Raw genomic sequence first — 21,633 nt, 5'->3', positions numbered from 1 at the left:
GGGGGTACAGCCGTAGACAGAGACACAGCGAGCGGAGGGGCCACAGGGCCCACAGGAGGCTGGGCACCCCAGCAAGGAGCACATTATGGAGACCCCCTCATGGGTGAGGGTGAGGCCATGGCTCCTGGGTGGTGGAGAGGTCACCGAGGTGCCCCAGGCCAGGGCTAGCCAGCAGGAAATGCCCACTGGGATGCTGGCCAGACTCTGGGGGAGGCTACCTGCAGGCGGACCTGGCCTGGGTGTGGTCTCAAAGGACGCAACCTCCCTCCTGCAGTGCCCAGAGCACCTTCGCCAGCGGAGGGGAAATGTGTGCAGGATCCGGGATCAGAGCCAAGTGATGAAAGGAGCTGAGAGGCAGTACATGGAATTAGAAACAAAGATCCCACAGGACGGGCGGAAAAGCAAGGGGATGCCCAGAAGCAAAGGGCGGTGGAAGCCAAGATCTGAGAATGGGGGTCCCTGACACATGAAAATTCAAGTCTGCCTGAGGCCCCTGAGGCTGCTCGGAGCATTTGATGTAATTTCCATGAAGACTGTCACTTTGAATCATTCCCAAAACTGAAGTGTCCGTCACTGCACAGATGACTCCGAGAAGTGTCTCGTCTTACACACGCCTCTACATTTGCTTTCCTGCCACCTGACCCTGGGACCGATGGCTGCCACTGACCAGGCCTCTCCCTGCCGCTGGCCCCGGGACAATCTTTGGACAGACAACGTGCACACACCCGCTCTTCCACAGGGCAGCCGCTGGTGACAGCCGACCCTGTGGCCTGGACTGGCCCCTGCAGCACGTGGAGGTGTGGCTCCGGCAAGGACCCCACACACAGGGCCACCGCGTGGCAAGTGGACAAAATGCCGTGGGTGTGATCTCCAGGAGGTGCTTCCGGGGCTTCCCTGCACACCACGGGGCAAGCCTTGGCTCCGCTCTCTCTGAGCCTCCTTTTCTTCTTCCATGTGCAGGGCACGGGGCATTGGCACCTGGTGACACTCGGCAGGGGGGAGGCGTCCCCACCACCAGCCACGCCTCAGGGAGGTGGCCCGTGGCTCTTCTCCCGCTGGCTGCTCCTGGCAGCGGGTGACAACTGGGCTCCACCACTGTGTCCTTGTGTGCACCTCCACCTCCTGAAGACACGCGGGGCAGGTGTTGGGCGATGTGAAGTGGGGGGAATGCATCACCCGCCCCAGACACATGAGCACCTGGATGGCCAGCTGAGGCCCTTCCTCCCCTCTTTAGCCCTCCCACGTGTGCTCTCAAGGTTGCTGTGCTCGCACAGCTCTCTGGCCTCGGGGCCCCCTTGTGCAGCTTGGAGCTCAGGGACCCACAGATGGCCAGCACCAGGCTGCGGACACGACGTGATTCCAGCCCCCAAATGGCAAACTCTCTTTGTCTCCTCGATTGCGTGTGCGGGGTCTGATTCTAGAAAAACGTGGTCTGGGCTGCCTTTTCCATGCTCAGAACTCAACTTCGGTCCCTATCACTGTCTGCTGAGTTGCCCTGCAAATTCTCCAGACACACCCAGAACTGCCTACCTTTAGCCATAATCCGGGAGGTGGCTTTGGTGATGTGCAAGTGTCCTGAGGCGAGGCTTTGGTCCCAGGTCTGAATGTGCTCACTGGAGTCTGTTTTTTGGAGCTTGGTTATTCTGCAAGTGCTGGATGTAAAATAAAATTTTGCCTTCTATTATAAAAAATTGTTTCCAAATGCCATTAAATCAGGCATTGCCTCTATTTATGTAAAACATGTTGAGAAAATATCAGAACAGTTTTGTGCTGTCGTGAGCTCCTTGTGCAAAATACTTAACAGAAGTCAGGAACCAATTATTTCAGTATCTTCAGGTTCAGCAGTCATTTTGATGAACAGCTAGGTTTTAGATGCATGTTTTAGTTGCCGTTGACACTTATTGATTCAAGAAGGGGTCCATTCTCCCCCAGGCTGGCAGCTGGGGGAGAGCTGTCCCCGTTTGAACCAGGGCAAGGGCATGGGCGCAGTTGGGAATCCCACAGGCTAGGTAACAGGTGCGTGTGCAATTTGCACAAAAGGATGAGGGCTGCGGGGATGGGGCTGTAAAAACTGGTCATGACTTTATTCTTAACTCCAGAAACGGTAGTTTAGAGCTAAAATAAGGCTGGCTTTAGTTGACCAAAGCTGTGTCTGTTTTTCCACATTTTTTTTTTTGAGAGAGAGAGAGAGAGAGAGCGCGCGCATGTACAGAAGCACATGCATGCATGTGCGGGGGCGGGGGGGGGGCAGCGGGGCAGAGAGAGAATCCCAGGCAGGCTCTGCACTGTCAGTGTAGAGCCCGATGTGGGGCTTGAACTCAAGAACCACGAGATCGTGACCTGAGCCAAAATCAAGAGTCAGACGCTTAACGGACTGAGCCACCCAGGCGTCCCTGTTTATACATTATTTGAATACTTATTCTACTGATCTCTCCACCACTTGTCACTGACCCCGCTTTGTAGGGAGCAGACTCCGGGAGGTTAAGGGAGACTAAGACCAGTCAGATATGTCACAGTAGTTATTATACCCTTGTTGCCCAACCTAGAAAGTGTCCACATCGGCTATGTCTTTCAATTTGCCTGAGTCGGAAACGTCTCTTCCGGTTTTATCGTGCCCTCGCCATTGGTCTCTCTCGTTTTGGTTAAGCCACAGAGCCCCTCTTTCATGTTAATCCCACACATCCTTCCATTAATTAACTCAGGTGTGGGGAGACATGAACAGGGCGTCCAAGGACGCAACCTTCTGGGATTCTACAAAGCGTGGGGTCACCCACCAAAGCTCGCGAGAGAATGACCGAAAGACAGTGCCTGTTACAAACTTCCCATGGGAACTACGACTGCCCAGTGCTCGGAGGTCAGCAGTCTTTTCCATTCATCAGACCGTAGAGGGGAAGCTGCCATCCATTTGCAGCAGGAGGAAGAATACAGAATTTGCAGCAATGAGTCAACGAAGTGGTATTTAGTCCCTCACACAGAAAATATAAAACATTATTTACAGAAATTAAAGAACCAGATAAACAGAACGATGTGCCATATCGGTGAATCAGAGGACTCCAATTATCATTATAAAGATGTCAGATCACGTTACAGAGGTAATGACATTATCATGAAAACTAAGCAGCTCTTCTAGGTAGAGATAGACAGCTTTTGGGAATGCAGAAAGTTGGGAGTCTCCAGGGCCAGGGGGCAGGAGTAGTGATTGCTGGGACTTACACACCGGACACAAGACTTCCTGTAGGACCCAGTTGCTAGATGAACAGACCCCAAGACAGAACCGGAAGCTCACAGCAGGCACGCGTGCACGGGTGTGGGATTTACAATGAAGGGGGCGCTGTCCCGTGGTGGGGAAATAGCCATCTTGCCAACAAACAGAGCTGGGTAAACTGGATTTACACAGGAAAGAAATGAATCCTGGGGGCGTTTGGGGGGTCCAGACAGTTAAGCATTTGACTCTTGATTTTGGCTCAGGTCATGATCTCACGGTTCATGAATTTGAGCCCCACATTGGGCTCTGTGCTGTCAGCATGGAGACTGGTTGGGGTTCTCTCTCTCTCTCTCTCTCTCTCTCTCTCTCTCTCTCTGCCCCTCCTCTGCTTGTGCTTGCTCTTTCTCTCTCGAATAAATGCATTTTAAAAAACTTAAAGAGAGCTTGATCCTAGCTCTTACCTCATAGCATGCACAATAAATAAATGGCAGAAGTTTCTAGAAGCTTCAGGACCCAGTTAGGAGATGGGTGAGGATGATGAGGGCAAGACCCCACCCATGAGGAGACAGACAGATGAACTGGCCGTGTGAGGTCCACTAAGAGAGCAGAAAGGCAGGCCAGGGAGTAGTGGCTCTGCCATCACAGCCCTCACAGTAGAGGACCCATGTCCAGAGCAGATGAGGAAGCCACAAATCAGCAAGACAGCTCAATGGAAATTTGAGAGAAGGACACAAACAGGCGACACGCACACTCCCACATGACACGCGTACATGTGTTCACACGCACACCTCAAGACCAAAAACGTGAGAAGATGCACAATTTCATCGGCTCACGACGCACCGGTGAACACCACGGTGCGGAACCGTGGCAGCCGCCACAGCGGCTCGGATGAAGAGGGCTGGGGACGCCTCGCGTCGGCCGCAATGTCAAGCGACTGCGCTGGCACGCACCGCCACAGTGGCGTGTGGATCTGCGCCCTCACTCTGGAAGGGCGCTTGGTGCCATCCGCTAATGCTGGCCCTCTGCCACCCCTGACCCAGGAACCCCACCCCTGGGCGTGACTCGCTCAGACACAGCAGCGGCGTGTGGAATCAGGTGGAGACACTCACCCCACGGACGCGAGAAACTGGCGCCACACACGCGGCGTGGGAGAACGTTACAACTGTGATGTGCAACCACAGAGGACGGACACTAAGAACAGCATTCCGTTTACGAACATAACCGGCCTACGGTGTGGGCAGTCTGTGCCATGACCGCCCCGGGGGAGGGGGTGGAGGGAAGGGGCTCTGGGAAGCTGTTGTGTCCTGTTTCCTGATCTGGGAACTCACGCATCCACTGTATGCATATGATGTGGGCACTTTTCAGCCAAGTGTTATGCTGAATCACACTTTATTAGGAAGGCATCCTATGGGAAGGGCACGCGCGATCACAGGGCCACCAGATGAGGTGGGAGCTGGCAGGTGAGTGGAAGCCATCAGGTCTTGAGCTGGAGGGAAAGCCTGGTGCCCTCGCCTCCACCAGGAGTTGGTCTCTGCCTGTTGGCCTGACGTTCACACCCAGAGCCTCTGACGTGGCCAACCATGACCAGGGACAGCAAGCACTCTGGCCTGTGAGCACTTGTTTGTCTGAAGACATCTCTTTGGACGAAGGAGTGCGCAGGTAATTGTAGTGCAGCCTTCGAGTTACGGTCGTGTTCCTTTTCTGCTTTCCTGAGGGTGTTTGACCCGTAGGGATCCAGTGAGCCTTAGCCATGCAGCTATGGGCAAGAGTAGGGCCCCTTGAACAGACAGCGGGTCTCATCCGTCTGGGTGAGTATACTGGTTACTTTCTGAAAAAGCAGCCTCGTTTCTGGACTTGATTCTTCAGGGACTTTCCCTCCATCTAGTTTTCGTAATGATCCTGTTGAGAAATGACGCAAACTTAGAAATGGCTCTTCCCAAAGAGGCCAAGGGCACCTGCCAGGTTATTCAGGTGTTGTTGGGCCAGGCTCTCCGTGCGGATAATGAGTGAGGGAAGGTTAAGGGAAGGTCGCGGGGAGATGTGCATGGCCTTCATCATTTATCAACACACTCTGAATACGTCTGCTAACGGTCAAAATAGTCACGTTCCTGGGAAGCCCGTCTTCGTAGCCCACAGTTGTGGCCGCTGTGCCCTGAAATGCAGCTTCCAAGTGTGGACCCGGTGCCTTTGAGGGCTAGCCTCTGTGTTCAGGGCTCAGGTAGGTGGGAGGACAGAGGAGCAGAAAGAGGGCTAGGGACCTGCAGGTCCTCGTGGTACCATGGATGGGAGCAGCGGCCAGGCACAGAGGAGCCAGGATGAAGGAAGTCCCTGGCCAGGAGGCCCGGCCGGGCTCCCGTGCGCTCTGATGGCTCCCAGTTCACCTGGCAGCTCCTGTCTCACCTTACGGCTCTGGTCTCACCTGGCGGTTCCCACCTCACTTCTTAAGGACACTTTCCTAATAAACTTTTGTGATAGGACACAAAGTGTCCCCATGATAGACACACAGCTTGATGAGTTCTCCTGTCCTGGAGAAGAGTGGCTACCCTGGGCCCAGGTGTTTGATCTCTGAGCCTCCTGCTCTGCCCTCAAGGGCACTGCCTGGTGAATGAGTGGGGGGCTGCGGGCGGGTGGGGGGCCTGGCATTCCAGGCTGGACACCTATGTCCTCCCAGGGAGGAAGTGTCCTCCAGCCAAAGGCCTGCCTTTCCTGTGAGACTTCTCTTCACAGCTGTGGCTGAGACAGCTCTTCAATGACTAATCACTGGAATAAAGCAGGTTGGAACCGTTGTTGCAATATTGCAGACGGACGTGATGCACCAGAACATCTATGACTATATCCACGTGGACGACCGCCAGGACTTCTGCCGGCAGCTGCACTGGGCCATGGACCCTCCCCAGGCGGTGTTTGGGCAGCCCCTGCACTCAGACACAGGTGGGTCTTCGGGTCCCCAGTGAGCCTGAGACTTGGGGCCGTTCCTGGAAAGGCGTGGGCGCCTCCGGAGAACTGACCACCATCCGTTCTCGTCCTGCTTCGCCTTCCTTGGGAGACCCCCCCCACTCCGAATCCTCCTCCCCTCTCCAGCCCCCCTCCCACACCCTCCTCCCCTCTCCAGGCCACCCAGCACCCTCATCCTCTCTCCGCACCCCCTCCCACACCCTCCTCCCCTCTCCAGCTCCCCCTCCCGCACCCTCCTCCCCTCTCCAGGCCACCCAGCACCCTCCTCCCCTCTCCAGCCCCCCCTCCGGCACCCTCCTCTCCTCTCCAGGCCCCCTCCCGCACCCTCCTCTCCCCTCCAGGCCACCCCGCACCCTCCTCCCCTCTCCAGTCCCCCTTCCTGCACCCTCCTCCCCTCTCCAGCCCCCCCTCCTGCACTCTCCTCCCCTCTGCAGGCCCCCCCTGCATCATCATCCCCTGACCAGCCCCCCATCCCGAACCCTCCTCCCCTCTCCAGGGCCACCCCTCCCGCATCCTCCACACCTGAGGAAATGAGGCAGTGCTTGTCTGTCACCTGGCAAGCTCCCCTCTGGAAATCCTAGGCCCAAGTCAGATTTACCTGTAAAAAATCCTGTTCAGAGACACTGCCCCTTGTGGGCAAGTGTTTCCTCCTGACCGTGGCCCCTGACCCATCACGACCAGGCCAGCTCCCCTAGAGGTCGTGGAGCAGACAGGAGGCCAGGGGAAGGGGTGGCGTCCACGGGGGTCGCCGCTCTTCCACACACGCCCCCAGAAGTTGTAAACGACTCAAGAGAAGCTTCCACCACAACCTCAGGCAACAGCAAGATTTACCCCACAAAGTTGAGTGAAAACAAAAACCCCAGGTGCCAACACAGTATCATTTTATAAAGCTCAAAACACACGACAGCTGACCCGCGACAGCTGACCCCCAGTCACCCCTGCAGTCGTACTGAAGGGATGTTTCTAGGGACAAAGGACCAGGAAGGCCAGCTCGGTCAGAGTGGCTGTGTCTGTGAGGACGAGGGTGGGGAGACAGCGGGATGCCAGTGGTGCTCAGGGGAGCACCCGTGCACCTGCGTGTGCTTGCAAGGGGGTGGGGGGTGGGGCGGTGTGTGTAGAGGTGGGCATTTGTGTGGACGGGTGGGCGTGTGGGGACGCGTGGCGGGCAGGTGTGTGTGTGTGTGTGTGTGTGTGTGTGTGTGTGTGAGTGTATGTGTGGCGAGATGTGTGAGCCGGGGTGTGGGTGTAGGAGGCAGGCTGCGGGTGTGTAAGCTGAGCTGTGAGTGTGAAGCAGGGTGTGTGCGCGCACACGGCAAGGTGGGCAGGCGTGTGTGTGCGCGTGTGTGCGTGTGCGCGCGTGCAGGGGGGAGCGCGTGTGCACACGGCGGTGCTGTCAGTCTGTGTTCACGGCCTCTCGGTCTCTCTCCTCCTCCCCCCACCCCTCACCCCCGCACCGGTGCCCGCGCAGAGGACGCGGTGCTGGGGCGGCTGCTCCGGGCGCAGGAGGCGGACTTCTCGGCCTTCCTGACGCGCTGCTTCGTGTGCCGCGTGCGCTGCCTGCTGGACAGCACCTCGGGCTTCCTGGTGAGTCGCGCCCCCTGGCGCCCCGCGGCGCACGTGCGGGGTGGAGGAAGCGGAGGGGGCGGGCGGGCACGCGGGTCCGGGGGTGGGGGCGGCGGGGGGTGCATGCGGACCCCGGGGGAGGGGGGTGGCGAGCGGCGCACGAGGACCGGGGCGGGACCGGCGGCGGCCGGGAGGAAGCCTCCAGACTCCGCTCTGGGCTTTACTGGCTTGGTCGCGCCTTCCCTGAAACCCCCTTAGCAGCGTGTCGTCAAGCACACCCCGCAGCCTGGCGCGACCCCCCACTTCGGCCCGGGCTTGCCGTTTTCGCCTCTTCTCTTTCAAGTAGGGGCTTGGGGTGTCCGTTTCCGTTGCTCTTCGGGCTCCTCGGCCAAGGGCTGAGAGGGCGGCCGCGGACGTCCTCCTTGGGGCTGGCACAGCGGACCCTCGCCCACCCAGACCTCTGCCCACCCCGCACCCCCGCAGCTGTGCTCCACAGAGCGTCTCCCCCGCCCCCGCTGCTGCACCTCCCAGCCGGCTCTACGCAGCCTCCCGGGGTTCGCGCTCCCAGCAGTCCCAGCGTCCCCACCCTCCGCAGCAGCTCAACACCATGACCTCTGACCCCAGGACCCCCTCCCCCTCCAGCTCCCCCCACTCCCGTGTCCTTCGGCCATCAGCGCCCTGGGCAGGGCCCTCGGATGTGTGCGGAGCTGCCCGCACCCGCATGACGGCGTGCCCTCCTCCCCAGCCTCCACCCTCGGACTGTGGGCCCCTGGGGTTCTATCTCCCCCCCCTGGGCCGTGGTCCCCAGGAGAGATGCGCCTCCAGTGCTCCGCAGGGCTGGGCTGGGGGTTTCCAGAGGGGCTCAGCCTGTGTTGGAGGCAAGGCGAGCACAGGACAGTGGGCGTTCCTCCGGATTGGGTTCCAAATGGCTCTGAAAAGGGGGAGCCCTGGAGAGGCACCCACAGACCAGCGGGAGCCCACACCGGCCGTCAGCGGTCAACAGCAGCTCTTGGGTGTCCTGCCTGCTGGCTTGTCCCACCTCGCGTGGGCTCCTCTCCATTGTGTTCACACCGGCCGTGTGCACCACCGTGCAGACCGCGAGCGCCCGAGGTTCCTCGCTGCTTTCTGAGGGGCCCCCGGCAGATGCACGCCCTAGCGGTTCTGCATCTGAGTGGTCTGTGGGTGCCGGGCTGAGGAGCAGACTCCTGAGATCAGAGACCCACTGACTGCATAGCCCCACCACAGGCTGGGCTCAGCGGGGGAGACAGTATTTTCCATTAACCCTCTCCTCTTGGCTGGTCTTTATGCATTAACAATTTTTTTTTTAAATAAAAACATTGCTCGTACATGACACAGATTTAATCATTTCAGAAGAGCAGAGGAAATAAAAACGTCCCTCCCTTGCACACCCAGGCCCCTTCCCAGATGTCAGCACCCCAATAATGTCCTTCCTGAAGCTCTTCTTGCCCAGCCTCCCCAACTTTCTGCTCCGCCCTGACCAGCGAGAGTGAGTTGAACTTGGGGTGGTCTTGGGGACTCTCCCCAAGACTCAGGACCCCCTCTGCCTTCACATGTGCTTCTCCGGGAGCCTCGCCTGGCTGACCCCTCTCCAGGTTGGAGGCCTCACCCAAGATGCTGCCCTCCCAGGGTCCCACATCACCCATTCTGGGAACCCAACCTGCCAGGTGGTTGTGCATTTACCCAGAGGGATGACAGCTGAGGGAATCACTCCATCCAGGCTGCCTCCCAGTGGCCATGTGTCATTTGTGGCAATATTTTGGCCTCAGTCGTCCGCTACTGCGATGGCGGCTTCACGCTCCCTGGGCTTATTTCCCTGATCCAAGGGGATAGTGAAGAAGGTTGCTGGTGGGTGACAGTGGGAATGTTTCTGGAACCAGCTCTGAGGACCCAGGACAGGCCCAGCCCTACGGCAGATGCATCCCACACGACTTCACATTTCTGCAGGCCTTTTCACCCCACCGGGACCTTCACAAGAGAAGCAGCTTTTTATTTGCAACATGGTCCCAAGTCTGCTGCTACCAGGCGTACACATAATTGCTTATCTTTTATTTAGGTGATTGGTTGAGCATGAAGTCTTTTATTTTGATAATATTTTGTTCTATCTATTGGCTGATAAGGAATGTTCACTTTTTAAAATTGGATAACCAATTCCTGGTAACTTGGAAATTCTTATTTCCAGATGACATAACACTGGAGGTATTTTACTAGACAATCATGCATAAATTAAAATATAGATTAAAAAAGAGGGCGCCTGGGTGGCTCAGTCAGTTAAGCCTTTGACTTCGGCTTAGGTCATGATCTCGTGGTTTATGGGTTAAAGCCCTGCATCAGGCTCTGTGCTGACAGCTCAGCCTGCTTCAGATTCTGTGTCTCCCTCTCTCTCTGCCCCTCCTCCTTCATGGTCTGTCTCTCTCTCCTTCAAAAATAAATAAACATCAAAAAAATTTTTTTAATAAAATAAAATATAGGTTAAAATGAAACTGTAAAACGATGCACTGAATAGAGGAAACAACCCAAAGACACTTATCTGAAAAAAAGTTCCATTATATTAATTTGTGAAACTCATTTCTGCACACACTGGAAACGCCTCAGGCATTTACAAGGAATGCACTGAGAACAGGGGAGCGGGCATGACTTAGGGCTCTTCCCGGCACTCCCTTGTGACTCTCTGGAAGCCACTCTGTTTCCGCTGGCTAAGGCTGCCCGTGAGAACCCAGTGTTACAACATCAGAAATTTGGAGGTCTAGTTGATATTTAGTTGGTAGCTTGAAATCAGCCGTGATGGGAATATTTCTACCAAAGAAATTGGCAAACATAACAAATCAGGGCTTTTTTTTTTCCCTCTGGTGGGCTGGATGTTGAACACAACTGCCTTGAATCCTCCACACCAAGCACATGACTAGCAAGCAGTGGGTGCTTTGCAAATGTTTGTTCATTTAGTGAATCCATAGATGGATGGAAGATGGGAAGATGGGGGGATGGATGGTGAAAATGGATTGATGGAGGGATAGAGGGGTGGATGGATGGATGAATGGATGGTGGATGATGGACGGATGGATGAATGGATGGTGGATGGATGAGTGGATGGCAGATGGATGGATGGATGGATGAATTGATGGTAGATGGATGGATGGTGGATGGATGGAGGGATGGAGGGATGGAGGGATGGATGGTGGATGGATGGATGGATGGATGGTGGACAGATGGATGGTGGATGGATGGATGAATGGTGGATGGATGGATGGATGGTGGATGGATGGATGGTGGATGGATGGATGGATGGATGGATGGTGGATGGATGGATGGTGGATGGATGGATGAATGGATGGTGGATGGATGATGGATGAATGGATGGTGGATGGATGATGGATGAATGGACGGTAGATGGATGGATGGTGGATGATGGATGGATGGATGAGGGGGTGGATGAGGGGAGGGATGAGGAGAGGGTGGAAGGACAGGGGAGAAAAGGACACATTGTGGGGTTGTTTTAATGTTTATTTACTTTGAAAGAGGGAGAGAATGATCAGGGGAGGGACAGAGGTAGAAGGAAAGAGAGAGAATCCCAAACAGGCTCCACACTCTACACAGAGCCTGACCCAGGGCTCGATCTCACAAACTGAGATCATGACCTGAGCCTAAATCAACAGTTGGACACTCAACCAATGGACTGAGCCACCCACGTGCCCTGTGGGGTCATTCCATCAGGAATGCCCTGAAGTCACTTAGTAATTTAGATTAGCTTTTCCACTGTAGAAGGATCTTTTATTTTCTTTTATCACAAACTCCTAAATTACTTGTTGGCTGTTTAACTCACGTCATATACTCTGGATAAAATGAACTTGTCCCCAAGCTTTATCATCATGAGTGAAGGAATGACAATTCTGAAATGGAGAGTCAAATCTGGAACAGCCCTCAGAGACTACCTCCTCCAGCAAATCTGCCAGGGGTGGCTGGCGGCTCTGCGATGGGCCAGTGGCATCTCACTCTGATGCACACGAGCGCCCAGAGTGTGAGGCTCGGCTCCCACACCCACACCCCCACATACACATAAATGTGCACACGAGAACATGCTTTTCGGTTAAAGGAGATTATGGAGACTCCAGAGAAACTGTGACTTGTCCTGGAGGCCTGGGGATAGTCCACATCCCCAGGAGGCCAAGTGTGGAAGAACTGTTGGTTTGTGTCTCCTAAGTGGCTCAGGATAAGATTTTTCTCCACATTTCTATTCCTGAGAATGTAAGTTCTGCATTCTCTGATGGTGTTGCTAATGTGCTCTGTGACCACACCTCCGTTTCTGTCTTTAACACACCAGACAATGCAGTTTCAAGGAAAACTAAAATTCCTGTTTGGACAGAAGAGGAAGACTCCATCAGGGACAGTCCTGCCCCCTCGGCTGTCACTGTTCTGCATCGTGGTGCCCGTCCTCCTTCCTTCCGTGGCGGAGATGAAAATGAAGAGTGCGTTTCTGAGAGTGAAGCACAGGGTGGACGTCTCAGGCTCAGTGGACACGAAGTGAGTGAAAGTCCCTTAAAACACAGCCACGCTCACTGCTGCTGGCGGTTAAAACAAGAGCCTTGGCACTTAGAATCTTCTATTCTTTCTTCATTTCCAGCGAGCAACAACTTGAGAAGTTTGGTGGTTTTAAAGCTAGTACGTTATGTAGGAAAGAATGTGCAGAGGAAGTGCTTTCACACTAATATTTGCGAGTGGTGGTACCACATAGCGCCTGCACCACTGTGTCCCTGATCCCCCAGTTACGGCCTCGAAGCAGGTGCCCTGAGCGCTGGTCATCATGGGGTGGGAGGTGGGGGGCCACAGCCTTCTTTCCTCTGTGCGGTCCCTCCGTCCACGCACAGGGCTTAGTGCAGGGACCGATGCAGGAGGCACCGGTGCCCAGGCAGTGGGGACACGGCTGCCGCTTCTGCCCAGCCGAGTTTTCTCGGCTTTTCAGTGCTAGAAAACACTCCACATCGAGTTTTCTAGGCGATTCACACCTAAACTTTGTGGAACAGACTAGGCCTGTGTTTTGTGGGTCAGTGTCCTGAGAGTGATTCAAAATGTGCATCTGTGAATTGTGTTTTCCACACAGTATGAGTAAGACCAAGGGAGAGGGGTGGGGAGGCAGGGTGTCTGAGATCTGACTGTACCTGCTACAGATGCAATATGTCAGACCTCTGAGTCCCCAACCCACTTCTTTATCCCTCAGTGGCTGTCCCTAGAGTGGGGCTCAGCCTAGCCAGCAGCTCCCCGCTGCAGGGCTGCATCGACTAAGACCCACCAGGGCTTAGACCCAATCGCTTGGAGGAGGGCTGGGCTCTCATGTTGAGTTACATCAAAGTAGTATAGCTTTCCAGCTGCAAAGACCCCTCTGCCAGGGCCACAGGGCACTCACCCCAGGAGGGAGGCTTGCTCAGCACCCTCCTCGCCAGCATGCTGTCACTGTGTGTTTTGCATCCTGCCTGTGACGCTGTGCGCTGTGCGTACTGGCCAGACCTCATCTCCTCCTCCAGGAAGCCCCTGTCCCCCCTCCTGTCTCCCGCCAACAGGGAGAGCCTCAGCCTCAGATCCTGCCCCTTAACCCCGTTGGGCCCTTTTAGGAGGTAGGTGCACAGCCTACGTCTTCTCCCCTCCCTTGCCCAAGAGTGTCTGGCTTCCTAGGTCCTGGTGCCTCCCCAGGGAAGGTATCGGTCCCTTAAACCACTGCCTGATGGGGATGGGCCTGAGTGCAGAAGGGGGCTGGTCCAAACCCCTCAGCTCTCAGGTCTGTGATGGCCGATGAGGTTTAGTTCTGTGACAGCAGCATCTGACACGTTTGCTTGCCTCCCTCCGTGGGTCACTTTGGGTGCGGTGTGTGTGCCTCTGTCCTGGAAGCCACATCACCGGTGGGAACACTGCCTCCACCAGGATCCCCTTCTTAGCCCTGAGTCCTGTGGTCCTACTTACACGTCTGCTGACGTCCGGAAGAAGAGTCTTTGGCCAAGCGTCTCCCCCACAACCGGGTCCCCTCCAGAAGAGTCCCAGGGCTCTGTGGCCCGTCTAGGGGATTCCTGCTTGCCTGCCCACGCAGCGCCAGGATGGCAGGTAGTGCCCAGGGGTCTTCTCTTTGTGACTCTCCCTCTTGTGGTTGTGAGGGTCCGTCCCTCTTCAGTGTCCACAAATAACCTTTGACTAATTCCAGTTGACCTTTAGATGGTGAGAAAATCTGATAGCAGCTGCAGTGGAAGGAGGGCCCCCATTCCGGGGAGGGGGGCTCAGAAGGCTCTCCCTTCTGCCCATGTGGCATGGTCTGCCTTGGTCTGCAGGTCACGAGCCCCCACCTCCCTGCTGCTGGTCTCAGGTGCAGGGCCAGGGGTGGCTTCCAGGAACAGAGCCACCCTGAGCAGTGGCCATGCCAGCATGCTGAGACGGCAATTACTGGAACGTTTAAAAATAAACATATATGCCCTCTGAAAGATGCACCGTGTCCTAAACATGCCCTACCCAAGGGAGAAGACTAAAAGCAGGCGAGGGAGGAAGCAAGCTGACTCTCCAAGGTGCCAAACCCCAGAGGGTGCCGCCTGAGACGACCGCAAGCAGAGGCCACCGGTCTCCACACCTGCTTTCTCCCTGTCCCTCCCCTCCCCTGCCAGCCCCTCACTCTGAAATACTCCCACCTTCATTTACCGTCCCAGAGCTTTCTGTTTTTAACCTTTTTTTGTTTTTTCTGTGGGTTTTTTTGGCTTGTCATAATTGAAACCCACACTGAGCTTCCTCTTTCCCATTTTTCCAGCCCTGAAACCAAGTAGACGGAAATCTTACCCTCCCTTGGCTTTTCGCTCCTGGGGGCATGCAAGGAGGACTCCTACTGCCCCCTGGCGCCCGCGCCGGAAAGTGCAGGCTGATTAGGCCAGAGCCCCTGCGGCGGGGAACGGGGGGGGGGGGGGGGGGGGCGGGGCCTGTGGCTCACAAGTCACCCAGCGCTCCCGCAGCTGGCATCAATTCACGAACTCACTAAAGTATTTGTCCTCCAAAGTCCTATTCAAGGGATTTAGCACTCATTTGTGAACATGCAGTGTGCCAAAGAATTTGTCACCAGATGCTCTTTTGCAGATGAGGATGACAATGTAGTCCCTGTCACTGCTCCCCTGTCTCTGGTTCCTCGTCTCTGCTCCCGGTCTCTGCTCCTCCGTCTCTGCTCCCCGGTTTCTGCTCCCCCATCTCTGCTCCCCGGTCTCTGCTCCTCTGTCCCTGGTTCCCCGCCCCCCATCTCTGCTCCCCTGTCTCTGGTTCCCCCCCACCCGTCTCTGGTTCCCTCATCTCTGCTCCCCTGTCTCTGCTCCCCTGTCTCTGGTTCCCTCATCTCTGCTCCCCTGTCTCTTGTTCCCCCGTCTCTGCTCCCCTGTCTCTGCTCCCCAGTCTCTGCCCCCCTGTCTTTGTTTCCTCTGTCTCTGCTCCCTCATCTCTGTTCCCCCGTCTCTGCTCCCCTGTCTCTGTTTCCCCTGTCTCTGCTCCCTCATCTCTGCTCCCCCATCTCTGCTCCCCCCTCTGTGCTCCCCGGTGTCTGCTCCCCCATTTCTGGTTCCCTCATCTCTGCTCCCCCCTCTCTGCTGCCCTGTCTCTGCTCCCCTATTTCTGGTTCCTCATCTCTGCTCCCTCCCTCTGCTGCCCTGTCTCTGGTCCTTACAGCTATGGCCAGAGGATGGAGAGGGACCAGCATATAGGATAGGGATCTGTGGTTCTGAGGCCCATTGGCCTGGACTTGAGTCCAAGGCTGACATCTGCTACAGAGGTGGCCTCGAGGAAGTCACTTTACACTTCTGAGGCTTGTTTTGTTCTTTTGAAAATAATGAAATAGTGTCTATGAGGCTGAGTTTGCTTAGAATCTAAGACGAGGAGCTCTGTGATTTGTGTGAGTGAGTGTGTGCTCACTGCCCTAGGAAAGACGGTTCCATAGTCACTGAGCGTGCGTGGTGAGTTAATGGAACGCAATTAGTGGAAATCACAAAAATTGACTGTATTTTCATTCTGGTCCTGCGGAGAAAAACAAAAGCGCATTTTATGTGTAAGTCTATTTTCTGAAGCAATTTCTTTAGCCCTTTATTGGCTTGATGAGTGATGTGAATTGGAATCTGTAGCCACGGAGAGACTTCACAGTCTAGAAAGAGCCGGAAAGTGTGAGTTATGACTGCGCCCCCTCCCAGGCGTGACAGCAGCACCGGGCACGGTGTTAGTTCCTTCCGGCAGCAAAAACGCCCTCTCCACGTATGTTGCTATTATCTGTTCTTCGCAGAGCAAAAGCCGCCTCGAGTCTGTGTGACCCAGCATCGCATGGAAAACCCCACTGCCTGGCAGGTACTTTCACGAACGCACCGTGTTGCTGTTTTAAACGGGTGAAATGTGTCTGTGCCCCTCGGGGGCTCTCGCTGCCTCCTGCTGCTGGGGTGCATTCCCGGGAGACGCCCCGGACGGTGTGGGTGTCTGTGCTGAGCCACTCGTGGTGACTGCCGTTCCCCCGTCTAAACCCTGACAGGGAGGGGCATTGGAGAAAACATCTCAGCGCTCAAGGCACAAGCGGATGCAGGCTGCTGGGCCCGGGTTCCAGCCAGAGCCCCATGTCCCTGCCTCAGGAGCAGCCCGGACCTCGTTTCTGACCCCGAGGGGGCCGCCGGGTAAGTGGTGCTGTGGCCCAGCTGTGCGTGAAGGGAGCAAAGAGCCGCCGTCTGCTGGTCTGGTGGCTTTGTTCGTGACAGGCGAGCCTCGCCGTGAGGGAGTGCGGCGCACAGGGGACACGCCTGGGAGCTGTCCTCACACGTCTGAGGTGTGGCAGGGGACAGCAGGTGCTTCAGCCGGGGCTGTCACGACCTGCGCACTCACCCTCAACCTGAAGCCGGGACCGTGGGTGACCACCCTGTCCTCTGCCCTCCCCTTCACTCAGAAACCCTCTTCACTCCCTCCTCCCGTGGGCGCCCGCCCCAGCCCCCACCCCGACCAGGGGGTCTCCTCTTGGAGGACTGGCCTGGCTGTGTGGCTGCAGGGCTCCACCTGCTCCTCTGGGGCACCGTCTCCCCTGTCCCTGGCAGGTGCCAGCCCTGACACCGCAAGGCGTGGTGAGGTGGAGGCCTGCGTGCCAGCAGCAGGGTCTGGCTCACAGAAGCCGCTGGAGAGAGGGCATCTGTCCGCCTTACAGTTCGACGGGGCCCTCTGCGTCTGGGCTGGGTGTGTCTGACCCTTGACACAAGGCGTACGCCTCATCGAGGTGCCTCCCTAGGGCGGGGTGAGTGGCACACGCCCTCCCTGCTCCTGCCCGGCACCCCAGGTCATCCAAGAGGCCAGGGGAGGCTCATTACGGGAGGATGCCGGTGCCAGGGTCATAGGGCTGCTGGGTGGGCCGAAAGCAGGGGTGTGGCTGGGCCCCAGCACACTGCAGCCCTCGCACGTTCAGCCAGTATCATGCCAATTCGGTGCCTTCCCTTGGAGACCCCACCCGAGTCGGTGCGATGATCCTCATTCCTGCTCTGATGGGTCCTCTCCTCTCTGCAGGGACAGGGGAGGAGAGGAGCACGGGGGGGTGCCTGGCAGCACTCCCGGAGCCAGGGGGCGGAGGGAAAGACCTGCGTATAGTTGCTGCTTTGAGGCGCCCGGACCCGTGAGGCACCTGAACTGGATGACAGGGAAACATGGTCCAGATGGTGGCACCAACGTGAAGCTGGGACCCAGTAAGAGTGACCCGTTCTCCACACACACCGTGTCCCGTGGCTCCTGCGTGTCCTGCCCCGGTGTTCAGGGCACTGCCCATAGCAGTGGGGTTACTGCTTTCCGGAATTCACCCGGCTGTCACCCAGGAAGCCACTCTCCCAGTGCCTATGCCAGCCGCACGAGCAGAGCCTTGCAGGACGGCTGCAAGGGGCCCCCTCTGCCCAGCTGCCCCTTTCCCCAGGGGAGCCTGGACAATGGGCTCCCTCCGCCCGGAGGGCAGCGTCTCGCAGCGGGGGGCTATTCCACCGAGGACGCCAAGTTTCGAGGGGGGCCGGTGCCCGCGGGAGCCCCGTGCAACCCCGTGCTGTCACTTGATGTGCCCGTCAAGCTGGAGAACGACTCTGGGTCTGAGGACGCGGCAGACGGCTACCTCGTGTCCCCAGGCCAGGTGTGGCCGGGAGCCGGTGGTGTGGCCAAGAGACAGCTGGTCACTTTCCCTACCAGGATACACCTGAAGACAGAGTCAGACTCCAGACCCCACCTGTATGCTCCGCACCTGGGGCGCAGCATGCTGGGGGCTCACCTGAGCGGCAGGGCTCCACTCAGACCCGGCGAGGAGCCGGCGCCCTCCCGCCCCGCACACTGTGCCTGCCTGCAGCATGTGCATGGCCTTCCCGAGCCAGATCCTCCCCGCCACCTCCGTGCACACGGTCACCAGCCCCCTACGCTGGGCCGTGACTGCAGAGCTCCCGGCACCACACCCGTTGTCAAGCGCGAGCCCCTGGACTCACCCCCATGGGCAAGCCACAGCCAGGGTGGGGTGCCCGGCATGTTCCCCAGAAGTGCCTTGCCGACACTGATGCCCCCCAAAGCCCCCGAGTGTGCCTTCCTGCCGTAGGGCGGGTGTTTCTAAGAGCTAGCCTCTTCCGCACGCCCAGACTTACCCTCAGCTGCGATGGCAGGTGGGGGGTCGGAGCCGTTCTGCAAAGCTGCACGAGTCCAGGCCTCCTTAGGTGTGGGCAGCGTGTGCAATAGCATATTGCGTACTTTGTAAAATGTCACGCAAGTCCTTCAATGCCAAGTGGTGTTAAGTCTGCTCACAATTTTCCAGAAAGTGGCCAGAGTGAGACGTGTCAGCCTGGCAGGGCACACCCCTCTCTCCAGGACGCAGTGGGCACCTGGCCAGTCACGCGGTGTGGTCTCCCGCGATCCCCATGCTCACCTCCCAGCTCCGCCTGCGCCGTGGAGGCGGGTCAACGCCTCCACGGAGTGGACTGAAGAGAGCAGCCACACCCTGGGTACAAATTAGGGATATAATCTTTTGAGCCACAGGTGACCATGCCCCCATTCACGGAAGGAATCTGGAAGGTTCCAGGCAAAAGAGCCTGTCTGCACCAGGTCCTGCCCTCACTACTACACGCAGCACGTGCTCCTCGACCTCACGGTGGAGGTTGAGGCCACACCCAGAGTGGAAATTGACAGGATGATATCCTGTTCCTTCTGGAAGTCTCTGGGATTTTTAATGGGCCTCTGAAGATGGTTTATGCTAATCTGTCTCCAGTACATTGTGTAATTTCGAGTTTACAGAGTCTGGGTTTGGAAGCAGAGAGAAGGACGAAACGTAGAGAAAAGAGGTAAAAAAAAGTCAAGTTGTCCATGGAGGCTGTGTTGCTGGCTGTATACAGGTTTTCAAATGGGGATTCCAACCACCACCTCAGGAAGAATCATTAGAGACAAGACAGAAATTGTTTTCTAGAACTGTACACCCACACATCCCAACTGTAGGATCCCCAGACACAACGTTGTGAATCAGAAAGTGGAGTCCCAGGCACCCCACGGTCACCACCAGAGATGGGCCCCCTCCGCTCCCCCACGGTCACCACCAGAGATGGGCCCCCTCCGCGCCCCGCCGGTGCCATCAGCGAGGGGTGTGCCATCAGGGTATGAAGGTCTCCACCGAGCCCGCTTGTACCGTGGTGGACACACACCTGCTCCTCAGGGACAAGGGCATCTGTTCCTAAAGTCACCCCCAAGTCACCCCCATCTGGGAGCCTCAGGAGGTGGCGGGAGCCTCCAGGCAGGGACTTGCCGCTCCGCCATCGGTACGTTCTACCCTTCAGTGGGAGGCCTTCTTCTCCATCACCTAGGGCTTTGGGGTATCAATGTTCAGCTGGGCTAATGCTGAAGCCTTGTTAGAACTCGGGGTTTAGCTGGCAGGACCCTTAGACACACCCTGGGGCACCGGCGTGCCTGTTGCCAGCTTTGTGGAGGGTCCCCCATGCGGGATGCTGGGAGCTGAGGGCTTCTTCCTGGGGCTGACACGGGAGGCCACCCACTGGAGCCCAGGGTGTGGAGTGGTCAACGCGTGGCCCTCTGGGACACACAAGGCCAGCCCAGCAGCCTCTCCTCACCCACTGAGGCCTTGCAAATGGTGACGCTGGTGCTGTGCTGTCTTCACTTCTGCTGCCAGAGTCTCCCCTGACCATTACGATGGTGGCACAACCACCCAGGGACACCTGGGGACCTCTGGCTGGCCCCAGACCCTCCTCACCCGGTTCTGCTGCAGGGCACAAACGCCTGTGCTCTCTGGGCGTCTGGAGACTTACTCCCTGAGACCTGGGGTGGAGTTGCAGAATCTTCTTCCTTCTTTCCTAGTCAAACCCAGAGCCCAGGTCCTGGCCCTCTGTCAGATGTGACTGTGCACCTGTCTGGGGTCCCCATCTGTGAGGTCACTGACCCTCTCACTTCATCAATGGAGAGGCCACACCCCAGGCCCAGGCTGGCTGCCTGGGGCCATGCCCTGCGATGCACTAGGGCTCCCCCATGTCAGGATGCAGTAGACACACATGTAGCAGGTACCTCAGAAAACACAGGACTGAAAAGGTGGAATTCAGAGACATCATGGCATGCTTGCACATTGTAGCCAGGCCCCAGCATAACCAAAGAGGAGCGGCAGGTGAGAGCCTCAGGCGAGACGCCGCCCTGAAGCAAGTCACGCCTGTCCCCGAGGGCCGTGGCACCCACGCCACCCCCTCCCCACAAGCGGTCAGTTCGCAGGTGGACAGGTCCTGCTTTGTTGACAGAGAGTCTGGCCCCTGGAAGTTAGCTCTGCAGGTCTTGTGTTCTGGAGATGCCCATCCTACACCCGGGGCCTTGAACTCAACGGGCCCAGGTCCCCTCCTGAGATGCCCCTCATACACCCGGGGCCCTTGAACGCTCTGGGCCCAGGTCCCCTCCTCTCCTGGGTCAACACCAGCAGAACGACCCTGAGTCAGCACTTTCGTTACTTCACAGCCACACCCTTCCTGAAACATCATGTGGGAAGATGATGGCATGTAGGAGGTGCAGATGTGGTCACTTCCTCTTTAAATGTCATTACCAGTACCAATTACAGGGTTAGGGTTTTCTGTGTCTCGTAGCTTTTGCTTATTAGCTGAAAACATAGGAAAATCAAATGTAACATGAGAATGGATGGACAGGAGGAGATGAACACAAATTGTATATTTTTATAGTTTCTACTGGAGGAGAAAAGTTTTTAATATCTAGACTGACTTGCTGAATTTTTTAAAATGGAAATATTATAATGTAACTTTTTATACTGTTTTCTCAGTGCCTTTAGAAACAGCTTTCAAATATATTCCTGATAGTATGGTTTGTATTCAATATGCAATACTGATATAAAATAAATCACGTTAGTTCATGTTTACCACAAACAGAAATGTCTACTTGATTTTCCAGATGAAGTAACTATTTCCTTCGGTGTGTTGATTCATTTCATTCTAAGACAGTCCTTTACCGCTGGATAAAAGGCAAAAATAAAATGCTGGGGCCCAAAGATGCAGGCAGGAGGTGAGCGCTTGGCCCCGCGTGCTGTGGCCTCAGCAGAGCTCCCTCCCTCCACCCACCAGCCCCCTCTTACCCATCGTTGAGGGGTGGAGGACCCTCCCAGGTGCCTTTGGGTCCCCCAGACTTGACCTGTCCTGAGGGAGCAGACACCTGGCCCCCGTGAGTGTGTGCATGTGTGTGCGTGTGCAGGTTTGTGATTAGGATGCTGCAGGCCTGGTGAAGGGCCATAAAGTCACTGCACTCACGTGGAGAAAGGGGCTGGGGAGCTCTGTGCAGCCTCTTTGTTCGGGGCACTGGTCCCGTCCCCATGGCCCAGCAGAGCAGGTCTCGAGTATGAAGTCTGAGGGACATCAGTCCACAAGCCC

At 56.7% G+C, this 21,633-nt stretch overlaps 1 protein-coding gene across 1 annotated transcript in view; it reads left to right on the top strand.

The window, feature by feature from the left end:
- Positions 1-21,126, top strand: part of AHRR (aryl hydrocarbon receptor repressor) — an 84,844-nt gene extending 63,718 nt beyond the window's left edge. Inside the window, exons 6-11 of the mRNA XM_047094520.1 lie at positions 6,007-6,136; positions 7,629-7,744; positions 12,060-12,259; positions 16,017-16,078; positions 16,257-16,395; positions 17,267-21,126. Of these exons, the coding sequence (XP_046950476.1) occupies positions 6,007-6,136; positions 7,629-7,744; positions 12,060-12,259; positions 16,017-16,078; positions 16,257-16,395; positions 17,267-18,320 (1,701 nt within the window). The 3' untranslated portion in view covers positions 18,321-21,126. The remainder of the gene's footprint in view (positions 1-6,006; positions 6,137-7,628; positions 7,745-12,059; positions 12,260-16,016; positions 16,079-16,256; positions 16,396-17,266) is intronic.
- Positions 21,127-21,633: the final 507 nt, after the last annotated feature.

The sequence above is a fragment of the Lynx rufus genome, unplaced genomic scaffold, assembly GCF_022079265.1.
Source record: "Lynx rufus isolate CCGP_SWC_20201006 ecotype Redwood Valley unplaced genomic scaffold, mLynRuf1.p SCAF_1, whole genome shotgun sequence".
NCBI lineage: Eukaryota > Metazoa > Chordata > Mammalia > Carnivora > Felidae > Lynx > Lynx rufus.
Note: the sequence above shows the minus strand (reverse complement) of the source record. Positions and strands in the feature narration are given on the sequence as shown.